The 17,706-nt window shown below is 35.7% G+C and overlaps 1 protein-coding gene across 1 annotated transcript in view; it reads left to right on the top strand.

Moving 5' to 3' along the window:
* ROBO2 (roundabout, axon guidance receptor, homolog 2 (Drosophila)) overlaps positions 1-17,706 on the top strand; it is a gene marked incomplete at its 5' end in the record, with an annotated part of 881,870 nt that overhangs the window by 799,780 nt on the left and 64,384 nt on the right. Inside the window, one exon of the mRNA XM_006866447.1 lies at positions 7,308-7,490. Coding sequence (XP_006866509.1) covers positions 7,308-7,490 — 183 coding nt within the window. The remainder of the gene's footprint in view (positions 1-7,307; positions 7,491-17,706) is intronic.

Genomic DNA, 17,706 nt, shown 5'->3' with positions numbered 1-17,706 from the left:
AATGCAACATGTCATCTGGTTTCTTGACTGCTGCTTCCATGAGTGTTGATAGTTGATCCAAGAAGAATGAAGTCCTTGACAACTTCAATCTTTTCTCCATTGATAAGAATGTTGTTCATTAGTCCATTGGTAAGGATTTTTGTTTTCTTTACATTGAGACGCAATCCATACTGAAGAGGTATATTCAATTTAGTTGAAAAAGTACATACATCCTTGAGAAAAAGGTTTCTGAATATTTTATGGTTTTGGCTCTCTTGTAAATAGTTTAAATTTCCCTTTCATATTTTTTCACACATACACATACATACATACACACATACATGAGAGTAAGTCAAAAAGTATTGCTACTAGGGTTCCAGCTCATACAGACATTTTAAGCACATTGGCATCTGCATTGGTGTAGAAAAGATCAGGAAAGCTGTGCTAAGGAATCTCTTTCCATCACTTCAGTGCACCGTCTCATTCTAACAGTGGAAAAAAGTCTGTGCTATAAGAATATCATTGAGAAAATTTTTACCCATCAATGTTACGTTCTGGTCTTGCCACTTCAGATTTCTTTTCATATCCCAAACTCAAAACAACAATAAAACAGATCATGATTTGAATCCCTCAAGGATGCCACAACTGATGTTTTAAAGTGGTGTAAATTAAGGAGTCCTGATGTGGCGCTGTGAGTTAATATGCTGGACTGCAAAGTCAGTTTGAACCGCAAGGTTGGCAGTTCAATCTTATCAGCTGCTCATCAGAAACCCTATATACAGGATCAATATGGATCAGGACTGACTTGACAGCACTTAATTACAACAACACGTCATTTAACAACAACAACAACAAATTAAGGTGCAGAATTTTTCAGGAAACTCTTGTAGATAGCAACCCAACACTTAATCCACAATGTCTCTCTGTTGTTAAATTCCATCAAGTCAGTTCCGACTCATAGTGAGTGACCCTGTATAAGGTATCTGAGGAGCTACTGGTGGGTTTGAGCCACTGACCTTGCAGTTAGTAGTCAATTGCTTGTCCTACCCTGCCACATCAGAAGAGTAGTGTAAATTATGCTTTTTTTCTCTTCTCATTACTTTTCTTATTATTTTTTTACTCTCTCATTATAATAACAAAATATAAAATGTGCTGTTATTATAAATGAGATTCCCTGTATGTTTGTTTATTCCTTTCCTCTAAATCCATTATTTTCCCTTTTCACTTATGTTCAATATATGTGTCATTTCAGAGTCTACTTATTTCTACTGATTACTTTTTCTTTTTCTTGGGACACATTTCCAATGTTGTGTGTTTTCTGTTTGTTTTGCATGCTTATTAACATTATTGTATGCTGGATCTTATAGATACAATACTATAGAACTTCTGCTATCTTCTTCTGAAGAGTATTAGTTTAATTCTAGCAGGCAGTTACAGTGCTGGCTGATCACTTTGAATTTTTGGTGCTTGTTTTTACATTTTGTTATTTTGGAGTGTTTATGTTTTGCCTTTATTCTTAGGGCCAAACCTTACTCCCAACACTTGATATTTACTTCAAAGTCATGTCTTCCTGAGATTTCATTAAAAGTCCTAATATTTTTATCTGCTTCCCTAACTTAGCAATGTACATCAGCGGAATTCTTAACAATGTACATCAGCGGAAATCTCTGCTCAAATGTTTCAGTCTTCTATCTTTTGATTTCGATCAGTATCTTTGGGATCATTTATCTATGTATGCAATTCAGGAATTAAGGACAGTTTATACACAGATTTGAGGGTGTCATTAAGCTGTGGCTCCCTCTTATGTATAGTTTTCCCCTAAAGGTTAACTAACTTTAGGAAACTTGAACTCCATTCTTTGACAACTCCCACAAATAAACCTGAAGTTTCCATTGTGAATTCCATCAGCCTAGCACTGCATGAATTGAGGATATATCTAAGAGGAAAAGTCACACTAGTGACTTCTTTCAAGAGTAGCATCCTTTTCAGTGGTCTCTGATACTATTTGTGTGCCAATGCCTATGATTAATAAAAAAGGTTCTGCCAAAATCTTGCATATTTTAAAAATTTTGCTCCATTTGAGCCAAGCTAATAGTTCAAGCTATTCCCAGTTAAAAAATTTATTTTCTAAAATGATGCATACAGAATAAGCTATAAATACATCACTGATTTTCTTTCTTGTTATAAAGTATGCATTGTATATGAACAGAAGTAATATTTAAGTATAATTTTTAGATTCTCCAAATTTTCTTTTTCCATATAACTGGAAAATCACTGAAGAGAATAAGTTAAAGTTTTAACTTTTGTTTAAATTGCCTTCCTTTTCTTAATTAGTCATTTACAGATTGAATTAATTTCTTAACCTGAGGGAAACCTACAATCTTTCTCTTTAGAGATTTTCTAAAATAAATTGGAGAAAAAAAAATAAAAGTATACCCTAAAGAATTACATGAATTATATATATATATATACACACACATACATACACAATTTGTAAGGAGCTCTGGTAGCGTAGTGGTTATGAATCAGGCTGTGGACCGCAAGGTCAGCAGTTCGAAACTACCAGCTGTTCCGCAGGAGAAAGATGAGCCTTTCTGCTCCCATAAAGATTTACAGCATTGGAAACCCTGAACAGGGTCGCTATGAGTCGGAACCGACTCCACGACACTGAACAACAACAATATTGAATTTGTAGTACTTAGAAAATAAGTCACTGATTTTTCCCTTAAAAAATTCTAGTTAAAACATTTTAATAGGCATTGAAGAGCCCCCAGAGAGGTAAACTAAGCTTTAAGAGTTTGTGTTTTGTTTTGTTTTTGTTTTTACCATATCTCTAGCATGCATGTGAAATAGATTAGCTGAATATAATTATTCTAACTCAGAGGTAAGTAAGATTGCCGGCTATCCATATTTTAATTTTTATTTTCTTTGACTAGCATATTTAGTAACAATTGCATTTCTCAAGTCAAAGAAGTAGTTTGTTTGTTTTTGCCTACTGATGATCATTTATTATATATTATATTTGGAGGCTGGTGTGGCACCTTAAGATAAGTACTGTCTTGTGTACCACAAGTTCAGTGGTTCAAGCCCACCAGTTGCTTCTTGGAGACACTGTACAGGGTTGCTATGATTGGCATTGACTCAATGGCACTTAGCAACAACAACAACAACAATAATTGCAGGCAAACAAAAAATTATAAGCATTCCAATTATTAAACTTATACTATGACTATAACAATGAAAGAATGAACAATTGTTTCATAGTAAAAATATTAGAAAATGCTAATTACATAATTTGAAATAAAATATATATATTGCTTAACTCTTCTATTTTTTAAAGACAAAAAGTCTTCAAATGTGTAATAAATGCATTTAATTTATTGTTTACTATATCAAACAATTGTTTTTTCAAAATCATCTAAGAAATAAAAATCAGTTTAATAATTGATATTATGTCATATTCAATTAGTCAGCATATGTTATCCTCAAGATGTGATCATAGAAAATAGAATTGTAATACATACAAGAAACACATACATATGTGTAAACGCAATTTAATCTATGGAAAGCTTTTATCCCAAGAGATTTATTTCTTTTGTATATCTACTGTTGTACTAAAGAGCCCCATTATAATTGGTTTTTAATTATTCCTGCATATCTACCTCAATGTCTTACCTGATAACCTTATCTACATAGCTGTTATTCTTTCTTTGAAAAGTGATTTAGTGATGGTTAATCATTCTGTTTCAATTTATGCTTTCCCTGTTGTCTGATTTGGACTGGAAATAGAACTTGAAATGACTCAGCTCTATCTCGTTTGTTTCCCGTTTGTTTTAATTAAATCGTGTATTGGCATTTGATGTCTTTTATGGCTGATCATTTTAGATATGTCCTATGTCAAATTGTATTGTTTTACTGCAGTTTTTTTTTTTCTAATTTCTGAAATGTCCATTAAGAGGACATTTAATTAAAATATTACTGAACCTTACACAGATTTAAAAGCAATAGTGTTCTTTTGCTGCAGTTTCTACTCACAAGGTGATTTTTACCTCAAATTGTTCATAATTCTATATTGTTCTTTCTTTGTGTGTTTTTAATGTTTTTTTTGTGAATTATGTGATAGTTTACAAGGGAGAACATTACCTTTACATTCATCCTATTGTATATCCTTTTATTGCCATGGTTACAATCCCCTCCATACATTATTAACCAACCAAAGTGTATACCCTGCAAGCCTGCCCCTCTATATTGTTCTTGCGATTTTTTGTTGTTGCTAAGTGCCGTCAAATCGGTTCCGACCCATAGTGACCCTGTATAGGGTTTCTGAGGAGCGTCTGGTGAGCTTGAACCACTGACCTGGCGGCTCAAACTGACGTTGTAGTCCAGTGCATTAACACACAACACCATAGTTCTTGCATTTGCTGTTGCTGTGAAGTGCCATTCAGTCAGTTCCGACCCATAGCGATCCTGTATAGGGTTTCCAAGGAGCAGCTGGTGAGCTTGAACAACTGACCTTGCAGTTCAAATGGCTTTGCAGTCAGGCATATTAAACCACAGCACCACACCAGGACTCCAATTATAGACACATAAATACAACTAACATCATTCACATACTTAAGCATCAAATAGTGTGTCATATAACAAATTCATATTGATTTTAAAATTTGCAATAATAATGCTTAATAGTATGGCTATTGTTTTTCTAATCGTTGGCCTTTTCATGCATACATTACATAGTTGGTATAATAATATGTGGAACAGCTGCAAACTTTCACAGTAATAGGTACAATCGAATCTGATGTATCTAATTAATTTTTAGTCCAACAAATTAGTTTTGTTCTTCATTACATTCCAATGGGAGGCAGACATTATATTTCATTATATTTTTTGTCTGCAAGAACAATGGAGCATTACAGGGCACACACATCCTGTGTCTATGCTCTAATTAGTCCAACTGACAGCATTCTTTCAAAAATATAAGGAATATAAGAAATAGTAATACACTTTGGGTAAACATGTATTGCAACATATTAAATAGGATTTTTTCACTGTTACACAAATCCATGTCTTTTATTTTTGTTCTATACATCATTTGTTTCCTTTGTAATAACTACTGCTGTTTTTATTAGGTGCCATCAAGTCAGTTCCTATTGATAGTGCCCCTATGAATGGTGGACATAATGTCAGAGTGTCTCTGATGAACAGCTGGTGGGTTTAAACCACTGACCTTGTGGTTCAAACTGACCTTTTGGTTCAGGGCGTTATCCTGTAGCACCATACCAGGACTCCAATAACTACTAGTAGTGAGGAAAAGTACCAGATATGATGTGGTACTGTGGATTAATGCTCTAGACTGCAAAGTCATCTGAACTGTAAGGTTGGTGGTTCAAGCTTACCAGCTGAGAGGACTTAAATATTTACTGATGAAGATCAAAGAGCACAGCCTTCGCTATGCATTGCATCTCAATGTAAAGAAAACAAAAATCCTCACCATTGGACCAATAAACAACATTCTTATCAATGCAGAAAATATTAAAGTTGTCAAGGACTTCATTCTTCTTGGATCAACTCTCAACACTCAATGAAGTAGCAGTCAAGAAATTAAATGATGTATTGCATTAGGCAAATTTGCTGCATAAGACCTTTTTAAAGTGTTGAAGAGCAAAGATGTCAGCTTGAGGACTAAGGTGCGCCTGACCCAATCCATGGTATTTTCAATAACCTCATATGCATGCAAAAGCTGAACAGTGAATAAGGAAGACAGTAAAAGAATTGATATTTGTGAGTTATGGTGTTGGAGGAGAATATTGAAAGTACCATGGGCTGCCAAAAGAACCAACAGATCTGTGTTGAAAGAAGTACAACTAGAGTGCTCCTTGGAGGCCAAGATGGTCAAACTTCATCTCTCATACTTTGGACATATTGTCAAGAGGGACCAGTCACTGTAAATTGATGAATAAGTCTGCTAGTCTCCAATGCAACTGTTCCCATTTCACCACTGTCATTTACCACATACATGTTTACCACATGTGTACCTGGAGTTAAGTTCATAACCATTAACCGTAAATAGGTCATCATTTTAAATAAAAGATTACTGTGTTCCTACAAGGCTCTTCACATACATTATCTCAATGAATGCTCTCAAATACCAACTAACAGAAACAGGGTTTCAAAAAGAGTAAGTTCCTATTACAAGTAGATTTAGCTAGTATGTGGCAGACAGAATTCAACCCTAAAACTTCAAAGACCATGCTCTTTCTAATATATTACAGTGTTATGGTAACCAAAACAATGAATACCCCATGCATCTTTTGAGGTACTAAGCTAAAATTTGTCATTATTCTTCTGCTCAGAATTTACAGTTGCAAAGTCTTTGCTACTTGCTAAACATGATATTGACATTAGAAATCATTTAATTCTCAATGTCTGAATTTCTTAATCTGTTAAATAAACACCCAAACCATTGCTTTTTAGTGATATGGATTCTATTAGTTAAAAAAACCATTTCAAATTACAAATTGAGAGTTTCTTAATTTATCTCAAAGAGGTCTAAATCATCAAAACATGATCTTTTCCTAAATAATCTTAGGTTCAAATTTAAATGTATTTTTAAGCTATGATGACTTTAGAAGTAACTTTGAATTTTTCATTCAACTTGCAAGTGGAATTTCTAATTAGTTTCAAATATTTTAACAAAATATGAGCTTTATCTTCTAATGACCATCTTAATTCTACACGTTGATCTCTATGAACAGTGTTAACAGGATTGTTTTATACTGTACATTTAGTACCTCCCAAGAAACTAAAGGGTGTTTGAACAAAATGGTTTAGTTTGGTAGCACAAGCCAGAAGAAATATTATTACTTATTACTATGACTCATGGACATTTGCATATGAACAGTGTTGTAGAAGAAAGGCAGTTTGCAAATGCCTTGTGCTAAATATTTTACTTTTTTCCACCTACCCCTCCTCAGCAAGAATTTTTTAAAATTTTAATAGAAGAAAACTTCCTATTGTTTTCATTATTTAAACTCCTAGTTCTTGTTTTAGTATTTACTGAAAGGCAATAAATCCAGAAGAGGTTCTGAATTTGTCCATAGCAAACCAAAATATAAGAGGACAAGGTTATCACATATTCACACCAATGATTTGTTTCTTCTTTTGAAACTTGTAAAGTGTGCTAATCAATAAATATGACAGTTTCAAGACAAAAGAAGTATTACCAGTTCCAAGGGAATTTTCTATGCTATTTGGTATACCATTTTTGTGTTTCTGCATTTATATTTGTTTCATTACTTGCTAAAATTCTTTTTTTTTTTTTTCCCTAGGAGGGCGTAATGAGGTTGTCATTACTGAAAACAATAACAGCATAACCGAACAAATCACTGATGTTGTGAAGCAACCAGCGTTTATAGCTGGTATTGGTGGTGCCTGCTGGGTAATTTTGATGGGTTTTAGCATCTGGTTGTATTGGCGAAGAAAGAAAAGAAAGGGACTCAGTAATTATGCTGGTAAGAGACTATTTCCAGCTAAGCAAACTGCTTATCATTTGGAATGTAACGAAAAGAATGGAATGGAAAAATTAAGGGATACTTTGGGCTTATTTTTAAAATACTCCGAAAAAAAATGGTACACAATATGATATAATGCATTTTTTGTCCATTTCATATATAACTATATGGTGATTTATTTGGTTTATATCTCCAGTGAAGCTTAACAACAATGCATCTGATAAAATTTATGTATGAAATACACATTCAAGAGCACATACAACATGCACTCAGATACACATACTCTCAGACTGCATGCTATTAAGCTGTTGATTTTGTTGTTGTTGTTAAGTACTGTGGAGTTGGTTCTGACTCATAGTGACCCTGCACAGTGTTTCCGAGGCTGTAAATCTTGATGGGAGTAGAAGGCCCTGTCTTTCTCCCTACATTACTAAAATTATAAAGAAAAAAAAGGGAGTTGAAATATACCTTTTAGTATTTCAGGATACAGACTATAATAGGTAATGTCCCCAACATCGAATACATATAAGCAATAATCTCTCCAGAATTTAAATAATTATTAAGCAGGGCATCTATATCAGCATGACCAGTTGGAATATTAGAAGAAGGAAAGCAAAAAGAACCAAAAAAGAAGACGATTCTAGGTGATCTTCCTAGTTACAAAATCCTTTTCTCGTTATAATCCAAAGCAGAGTTTCTGGATGTCAGAAAGAGTGTGCAAAAAATATGCGGTGACAACCATTCCTCCCACAGGTCTCTCTAATCAACGGTGTTTCATAATCCATTGCATTGGTCACAGAGCATTGAGACATCACACTCACAGTTATGGGGCTCATTAGGGGTGTTAACAGGCTACAATTCCTGCTTAGAAATGCTCAGGACACACTTGTCCCAGTCAGTGTTGCTTATAAAGGCCCATAAGACACACCACCCTACCATAAACCTCAGCAAATCTAGCTCTCTACCTTAAGTGCCTAGAAGCTTCCCACTCTACAAGCAAGCTTCCTGTCCAAAGTCACGTAGGTTTACTTGCTGGATCTTGGTACTACTGAAGCTGCTTTTCCTCAGCTACATAGCCAGTGCTGCAGTTTTCTGTCCTTGAGTAGAGGAACTTCAACACACAGGGATATCAGGATCCAAAGGATGCATTTCCCTTCTGGCCCTTCTGTAATGGTTGTGAAATTCACACAAACCCCCACCCCCACCCCTGCCCCAACTACTGTTTCTGATAATATCCATGCTAGAATTTCAAGTTTTACATTTACTATCAACTCTGCTAACATCCTATAAATATCTTCGCCCACCTGCCCTTATCCAAATCCAGTAGGGCAGAAACATTATTTGGTGGGTGTTATAATAGACTATGACTTGAAGAGAAATTAAATAATTCACTATAACTCAAAAGTGGCATACAAAATATTATAAGACTTAATGAGAGAGAGAGAATGTGTAAAAGTATAAAGTCAATGATTAAAAGAATGAACTCAACACTGAAACTGTGTTCAATTGTAATTGAGATTTATTTTAATGTTTCCCCTAATAACATTAATAAAAAGAAACTACCTCATTATTTTTCTCACACTTACCTAGAATAATCTGTATAGGAACAATTTAATATAACAAGATCCTAGAAAACACTTTAGACATTTTTGAGACATTTTATTCATTATTCTTTTTATAGTTTTAACTTAGACATGGAAGCATATATATTTTAATAATTGATTTAAAAGTAAGTTTCATTGTTTATTAGGTTTCTAAACTGTGGTCGCTTGTTAGCTTCAGTAATGTCTAAACAGCACAAAAGGCAAGGTATAGCATCTATTGTATTGTCTGGTGTGCTATTTGACAGAATTTAGATATAACCACCTGGTTATAATATGACTACTCAAGTCTGTTGTGGCGCTGCGGGTTAATGCGCTAGACTGCAAAGTCGGTTTGAACTGCAATGTTGGTGGTTCAAGCTCACCAGTCACTCCTTGGAAACCCTCTACAGGGTCGTTATGGGTCAGAACTGACTCAACGGCACTTAACAACAACAACAACAACTCAAGTCTATTTCTTATGAGGATAATGTTTATTGGCTATTGGTTTGAATGCATTTCCATGACTAATAAAAGTGGTGTAGCATGTCCATTTAAGAATAACTTGCATGCTTCCTGAACTATCACTATTGTACTGCTTTCATTTTTCTTTGGCTACTGTCTGCTTGCTTCCTTGTGTCTTAATCATCTGACTAGTGCATCACCAAACCAAGTAGTTATTCTACCAGGCAAAGGGTTCTATTTGCAATAGATGTAGTGCCAGCTTCCTGAACATTAAAGATATCCTATCCTGTTTTACCCTGGTGTGGCGCTGTAGGATAAGCACTGGACTGCAAGATCGGTTTGATCTGCAAGATCAGCAGTTCAAACTCACTAGTTACTCTTCAGCAGCCCTATACAGGGTCGCTGTGAGTTGGAACTGACTCAACTGCATTTAACAACAACAAGAACACCCTGTTTTTACAGTGCAGCTCTTTGCCTTGTCCCTTTAGGTCCTTTCTATCGATACATCTGTTTAATCAGTCACATGCTACATTTTATCACTATGACGTATGTGTATAATCCTTATAAAACATAAGATAGAATTGATTTCATTCAATGATTGTTTTGTGCTTATCCCTTTGCTTGACTTCAGTAATAACAATAGATTAACTATGCGAGTCTCCTAAGAAAAAGTTGGACAGTGGCTATTCACTTAACTACTAACTAGAAGGTAAGCAGTTGAACCCACCAGTTGCACCACAGAAGAACAATGTAACAAGCTGCTGTTTCCATATAGATTTACAACCTGGGAAATCTGATGGGGCAGGTGTATTCTGTTAATAAAATGGTAACTGTGAGTCTAAATTGACTTTTAGGCACAAAACAATAACATTCGCTTTAGGACAAAGTTCTAATATTTCCATATTTAAAAAGTTGCCTTATTGACATCCATGCTTCTTCATTCACTCAATTCTTATAAGTGACATAGTTTTCATAACTCAGTTTGTGCTTTTAGTTAAAATTGTCAGACAGGCATTTCCTCCCCTCCATCCTCCTCCCTGTCTGCCTCCCACTTCTTTTTTTCCTCCTCCTACTTTTTTTAACAGCAGAACATGCCAGATTTTACTCTATGCACTTAATTTGAAAATATCTATTGGTCTTTGAGCTTGACAAGAATAGTATATGTCCTATTATCATTTCTCATTGTGATTGATATTCATCTTCTTGTAGAAGAACTGTTAAACCAGAAGGTGCTTTGCTCTTCAAATATTTTGAAATAAGGCCAAGCCAGAGAGCAGCCTTTCAAAACCTTTACACTCAATTGATAGATGGCTGCCTCTCAAAATGGATTCACCTCTAGGTAGTAATTTGACTCTAGCAACTGTTGTTCTCTTAATGAAACTACAAAGCACCACTACCTAGCATTGCACATAGGACATGGCAATGTTATCTACATATTTCTCTCTAAAATGTTTTATTTTCTATCTCTTTGAATTTTCATATTGTCCTTAGTTCAGTAAAAAGAATGTAACTTTTAAATAGAAATGAGTAGTAAGTATGGATCTATCATATTCAAATTCTGATATTTGATATATAAGGTAATGATCTATTTAAAGAGATGTCATTGTGGTTGTTGTTGTTAAGTGCAATTGAGTCGGTTTCGGAGGAGTGTCTGGTGAGCTTGAACCACCTACCTTGTGGTTCAAACTGACTTTGCAATTGAGCCCATTAATACACTGTGCCATACCAGGACTCCAAAGAGACGTCATAAGAGGCCGTTATTCTCGGCAGTGCATTCCAAAAATTATAGAGAACACTCTATTATTGCTGATCACCTTTTTATTTTTGTTTTCATAAAAATTTCTATGTAATTCTTGTATTTTTACAAGTATGACAGTTAGACTTAATAAAGTTAAAGCAATGTTGATTTCACTCAAAAGATGAAATCCTAAGGTTCTCCCTATATGTGTCAAAAATTGTTATTGATTCATGATAACAGTAATAGAATATTTTTGCTAATAAAAAGCAAAAATTTACTTTCACTGTTGTTCTTGTGTGTCATCAATTTGATGAGTTGGTACTAATTTAATAGTGACTTCATATGATAAAGTAGAATTGACATATAGAGTTATCAAGGCTATAATCCTTAGAGCAGATTGACAGGTCCTTTCTCCTGCAAAAACATTGAGAGTTTCTAACTGCCTACCTTCCCATTAGCAACTGAGTGCTTAGCCATTGTACTACCAAAGCTCCTCTATATTTTGATATCAGTATTTAAACTAACTTATAACAGAAAACACTGTATTTGATTTAAGCCTTAATGGTCAGCTTGTGCTACACTGATATTTATTTTAACATTTGGTATAATTTGCTTATGAGGCTAGTGAGGCAATTTAGGATAAGCACTAGGCTACTGAAGGAGCTTTGGTAGCGTAGTGGTTACAAATTGGGCTGTGAGCCACAAGGTCAATAGTTCGAAACTACCAGTTGTTCCACAGGAGAAAGATGAGGCTTTCCGCTCCTGTAAAGATTTACAACCTGGGAAACCCTGTATAGGGTCCTATGAGTTGGGACCGACTCCACGGCACATAACAACAACAACAACTAACTGCAGGATTGGTGGTTCAGACCTAGTAGCTACTCCTGGAAAACCTTATACTTTGTCGCTATGAATAGGAACTGACTTGATGGCACTTAACAACAACTACAACATACTGACCCTAAGTAGAATTGTAAAGTAGGTAAAATTGTATTTCCGCTGTCCTTTTTTCCAAATTTTCATTCCAAGTTTCTTCTGAATCATTAGAGGTAGGCCAGGGAAGATACTATCCAAGTGGGGAGTCAGAGAAACATTGCAGGGTAGAGATTCTGAATCAAAGGATGGCTTTGACTCAACCTATGTAGGAAAAATCCTATTTAGAGGCTGAGCTTTGAATTTCATTGTGGAGAGCTGTATTTGAATGCTTAGAGGGAAGATTTTGTTTCTGTTTTTAAAAAGAGTGACGTTCAGTGTGGATATTTTCCTTTTGATCTCAGAACATTTAACTGTTTATCACAAAATACTGTCAGATTACAGCCTTAGATTGTACATGGGGCGTCAAAACTTTGTGGAAATAGTCTATTATCTGTTCTTTCCGTGAACTTTTTGAAGCTCCCTGGAATAAAGCAACTATCAAGTATCAAGTATAAATTTGCATAGTTGAATGATCTGAGAGGATACTTTGGCTTACCTGTGCTTTGCTTCTTTGTACATACAGAATGTAGAGATTTTCCCTAGGCAGCTTTGCACACTAACTTGCTGTTTTGTTTTCATATTTATCCTTTAAATTCTTTAGATACAAACATGCACCGCAGGTTTGCACATAGCACAAAGAAGGGCAGCTGGAACAATAAAGGTATCCCCATATCCCATATCTTACATGACATCCTTTCTAGAGCAACATGCGATGGTATTTATCATAATCTTCAATGAGTACTGACAATCTACTTGATCCTTTAAGTGTAGGGTTCCTGGCTTCTAGAATAATACTTTACGTGAATTGTTACAAGGAGCCCTAGTATCAGAGTGGAATCCTCATGTGGTGCCATAGGCTAAGCGCTCGACCTCAAGGTCTGTTTGAACCACAAGGGTGATGGTTCAAACTCACCAGCCGCTCCTCAGAAATCCTATACAGGGTCACTATGAGTCAGAATGACTCGATTGCACTTAACAACAACATTGGACTGTGAGTTAAGCATTGGGCTTTTAACCACAAGGTCATTGGTTCACACCCCTCACCTGCTTCTTCGGAGAGCAATGAGGCTTTCTGCACCTGGAAAGGTTTATAGTCTTGGAATCCCTAGAGACCAGTTCTACTGTTCCTGGAAGTCTACTTACCACCTTACAGTCTACTTACAGGAACAGTAAAATCAGCCCAACAGCAGTGGGTTTATGTTCTTATAGGATGAAGTAAAATTATAAAGCAATTTGTGCAGAAAATATGAAAAATACTAGGTGTTTAACAAATGTTTGATTATATGTATAAAACTTTGTGAATTTAAAAAAATGAACCTAAATTTGAACCAAGCCATGTAGCTGTTGTGTATAAGGTTGCTGTGAATTGGTACCAACTCAATGGCACCTAATTACAACAACAACAACATAACTCACTTTTTAAATCATCAACTTTTTACTGGAAGTAAATATATTTCCACTCATCAATGTTTTACTGAAATTAAATATATTTTCACTCATAAAACATATTTTGTGACTATCTCCTTTGAGGATAATAGATTTTATGAAACTTGGTAAATATAAACAATTTAATATTAGGCAAGTATGACAAGCTAAACATTTCACACATAGATTTTGAAACTATTGATGATATGTAAATTATTTTACAAAACCATCCAAAGGCACCTAAAAGATTTGATGGAACTTATATATGCTGATTATCTGGGCTGAGTTAATACTATTAAAAGAGGATTAATCTGCATTCATATTTTAGAAACAGCTTATCAGGAAAGGGAATGAGGCTTCGCTGGCAACATTAAAGTATCTATTTGGAGTAGAAAAATGTGTCCTACTAGAGATAGGCAGTCTGAAAGTTTTCTTACCTCAAAATGTCAATTTACCACATAGTTATGTGTTTCCTATCCCAGAGTTCTAGTAGGCATAAGATTAGGATGAATCCTTTCAAATAATAGTAGAGGTACTTTGTATAAGATATAAAGTTGCAAAATATTTTATCTTACATTCTTTGTAAAATAGTAATAATTTCAAAATATTTAATACAATTCTAAAATATTTTAGATTGTGATGTTAATGGAACTTCCAGGACATCTTAACTATATATTCAGTGAGTTTTTGCTAAAAGCCTCTCTATATTTTTATGTTGAAGCAGAAAAAATTTTAAATCTTAAATGCTAGGAGATGCCTAGTAAAAATGCAGTTATTCCAAATTTTCTCTGTGAACAGAAAGTTATTACGCTGTGATTATGCTGATAAGCACAAGATTTCCCAAGCACTTCCCTCCCTTTTCTTCAGCATAGACAAAGAGAACTATGCATTTCAAAATATCTTTCAGTTTGCTGTGGCATTTATTCTTATATTCTTGTCTTATATAAAGACTTAAGACAAAACAAAATAAGACATTTTATATTTCCATTTAAGAAGTTCTCATTGTTATTCTTTATTTTGTCTGATTTTAATCTCAAGATCTAATGGAATTCAGTTACTTTGTGGTCTGGTTTCCAAAATTTTAAAGTTTTGGCAATGAGAAAAACACAGTAATTCGATCATGGGGCAAAAAGTCTACTTGAAAAAGTTTCTCAATGTTTTCCTTACTTTAAAAGCATAAAAAGTTCCACTATGATAAATTCTACAGGTTTGTGTGTTTGTTTTCTTATAAAAAACATGAGAAATTGAAGTTGTTATGTGTACCAAATTTTGTCTATTGTCCATTTTAAGGCAGTCTGGTAGCATAATGGTTACGAATCGGGCTGCGAACCTCAGGGTCAGCAGTTTGAAACTACCAGCTGCTCCACGGGAGAAAGATGAGACTTTCTGCTCCTGATAAGATTTACAGCCTCGGAAACCCTGTAGAGGGTTGCTATGAGTCGGAACCGACTCCAGAGCACATAATAGCAACAACAACAACAATATATTTATATACAGTATATTTTTGCTTTGTATATAAAGGAGCTCTAGTTATCGTAAAGATTTGCAGCCTCAGAAACCCTGTACAGGGTCACTATGATTCGGAACTGACTCCATGGCACATAACCAATCAACCACCAGTTACCACAAGGTTGGCAGTTCAACCTTACCAGTCATTCCTCAGAAACCCTATACAGACTTGCTCTGAGTTGGAAAGGATTTGAAGGCATTACCAACAGCAATAGTGACACAGTGTGTACTAGTGAGGTGCTGTGGTATAAATTACTGGATTATATAGCTGGTCCTTGTACACCCTGTACAGAGTTGCTAAGAGTTGGAGACAATTCTATAGCACGTACCAACAACCAACAACAGTGTCACAATGGTTAAGCTCGATTGCCAATCAAAAGGTTGGCAGTTCAACCATTTATAGTATCTGTGAGGAAACCAAACACTATTGGTTTACAGCCTTAGATTGTACATGGTGCTTCAAAACTTTGTGGAAATAGTCTATTATCTGTTCTTTCCGTGAACTTTTTGAAGCTCCCTGGAATAAAGCAACTATCACGTATCAAACATAAACTTGCATATTTGAATGATCTGAGAGGATACTTTGGCTTACCTGTGCTTTGCTTCTTTGCACATACAGAATGTAAAGATTTTCCCTAGGCAGCTTTGCACACTAACTTGCTGTTTTGTTTTCGTATTTATCCTTTAAATTCTTTAGATACAAACATGCACCACAGGTTTGCACATGGCACAAAGAAGGGCAGCTGGAACAATAAAGGTATCCCTATATCCCATATCTTACATGACATCCTTTCTAGAGCAACATGCGATGGTATTTTTCATAATCTACAATGAGTACTGACAATCTACTTGATCCTTTAAGCGTAGGGTTCCTGGCTTCTAGAATAATCCTTTACCTGAATTGTTACAAGGAGCCCCAGTATCATAGTGGAATCCTGGCGTGGTGCCATAGGCTAAGCGCTCGACCTCAAGGTCTGTTTGAACTACAAGGGTGATGGTTCAAACTCACCAGCCGCTCCTCAGAAATCCTATACAGGGTCGCTGTGAGTTGGAATGCTTAAAAATAGCTATATTATTTACTTTGACTGGAATGAAGGAATAGACTAATCTTCAGTGGCTCCACTGGGTATTGGAGTTACCATTAAGTTCCATAGTTTTATAAAATGTCTTGAGTTTGTGAGGAAAGAACTGTTGATTTGATCCCATGATGATTAGCCATATCATATCAAACTCTGTCCTTGAGTCAACTTCACCTGTGGGATGAAAAGTAGAAAATTGTCCCATATATCTAAGACTGTAGCCTTACAGAAGCATACTGTCCCATCATTCTTTCATGGAGTGAACCTTTTAGTTAATAGATGGGTACTTTGGCAACCAGGGTTCTTTACAGCCTAGAAAACTACTTTTGGGGAAATATACTCTATCACATGGGGCTACCATGAGTCAAAATTGACTCTATTGCAGCCAACAACAGCAGCAACATAAGTGATATGCAGAAATATAATGCTAAGTATCTTTATGGAATATTATAGCAACCTATTTAAGCTTTCTGGAACCATTTGGAAATTTTATTATTATTTTAATTGGAGCACAAGTAAAAAAAAGAGTATATCCTAAAAATGTTTTAAGATTTAATATACAAAATATCTTTATTCACAACTTGAAATCTTAATCAATTAATAAATATATTACTATACACCAGATATGCACAAGGGCTTCTATCCTGGCGGGCGTCGGCTAAACGATGTGCGAGAACTGCACAAGCATGGTGGAGGTGTTAAATGAAACCCAGACCACGGAGCGCTGGGGTGAGAGGTGTCTGGAGACCAGGTTGACGGGGGATGCTGCCTAGCTGGAAGAGACTGCAGGGGCCTGCCAGACTGTCCTACTTACCCCAGACACCAGAGCACCATCCTAGCCTAACCGTTGTATCTTGGCTTTGAGGCGGGTCGACAAACTTAGAGACCCATAAGCGCAGGCCAAAGAGTCTCACTACAACCCCGTCACCCCTGCTGGACTTCCGCCTCTTGATTGACATCCAAGGACGGCAATCCTGCCTTTAAGCCAGTCTTAAGGGCCCTAGTGCAAGAAGATTCCTATTTAACAGCAACCACACAACCATCACTTGTCTGTCTGTCGTGCTGTGGTGGTTTGAATTGCTGTGATTCTGAGGGCTATGCTACCAGTATTTTAAATACCCAGCAGGGTCACCCATGGTGGACAGGTTTCAGATGAGCTTCCAAACAAAGACAGACTAAGAAGAAAGAGTTACAAACTACTTCCGAATTGCTAGTCACTGAAAACTCTATGAATAGCAGAGAAACACTGTCAGATACAGGACCGGAAGGTGGGAAGGCACTCAGAATGTGACTGGGGAAAAAAAAATGCCTCCTCAAAGTAGAGTTGACCAAGATGACCACGATGACGTGGATAAAGTTAAGCTCGGGGGAGAAATGCTCACAGAACCTTCATTTGCTAATGGGCCACAAATCAAACTGAAGAGAAAGAGCTGTAAACATCCATT

Source organism: Chrysochloris asiatica, unplaced genomic scaffold (genome assembly GCF_000296735.1).
Source record: "Chrysochloris asiatica unplaced genomic scaffold, ChrAsi1.0 scaffold00091, whole genome shotgun sequence".
In the NCBI taxonomy this organism is placed as follows: Eukaryota; Metazoa; Chordata; class Mammalia; order Afrosoricida; family Chrysochloridae; genus Chrysochloris; species Chrysochloris asiatica.
Note: the sequence above shows the minus strand (reverse complement) of the source record. Positions and strands in the feature narration are given on the sequence as shown.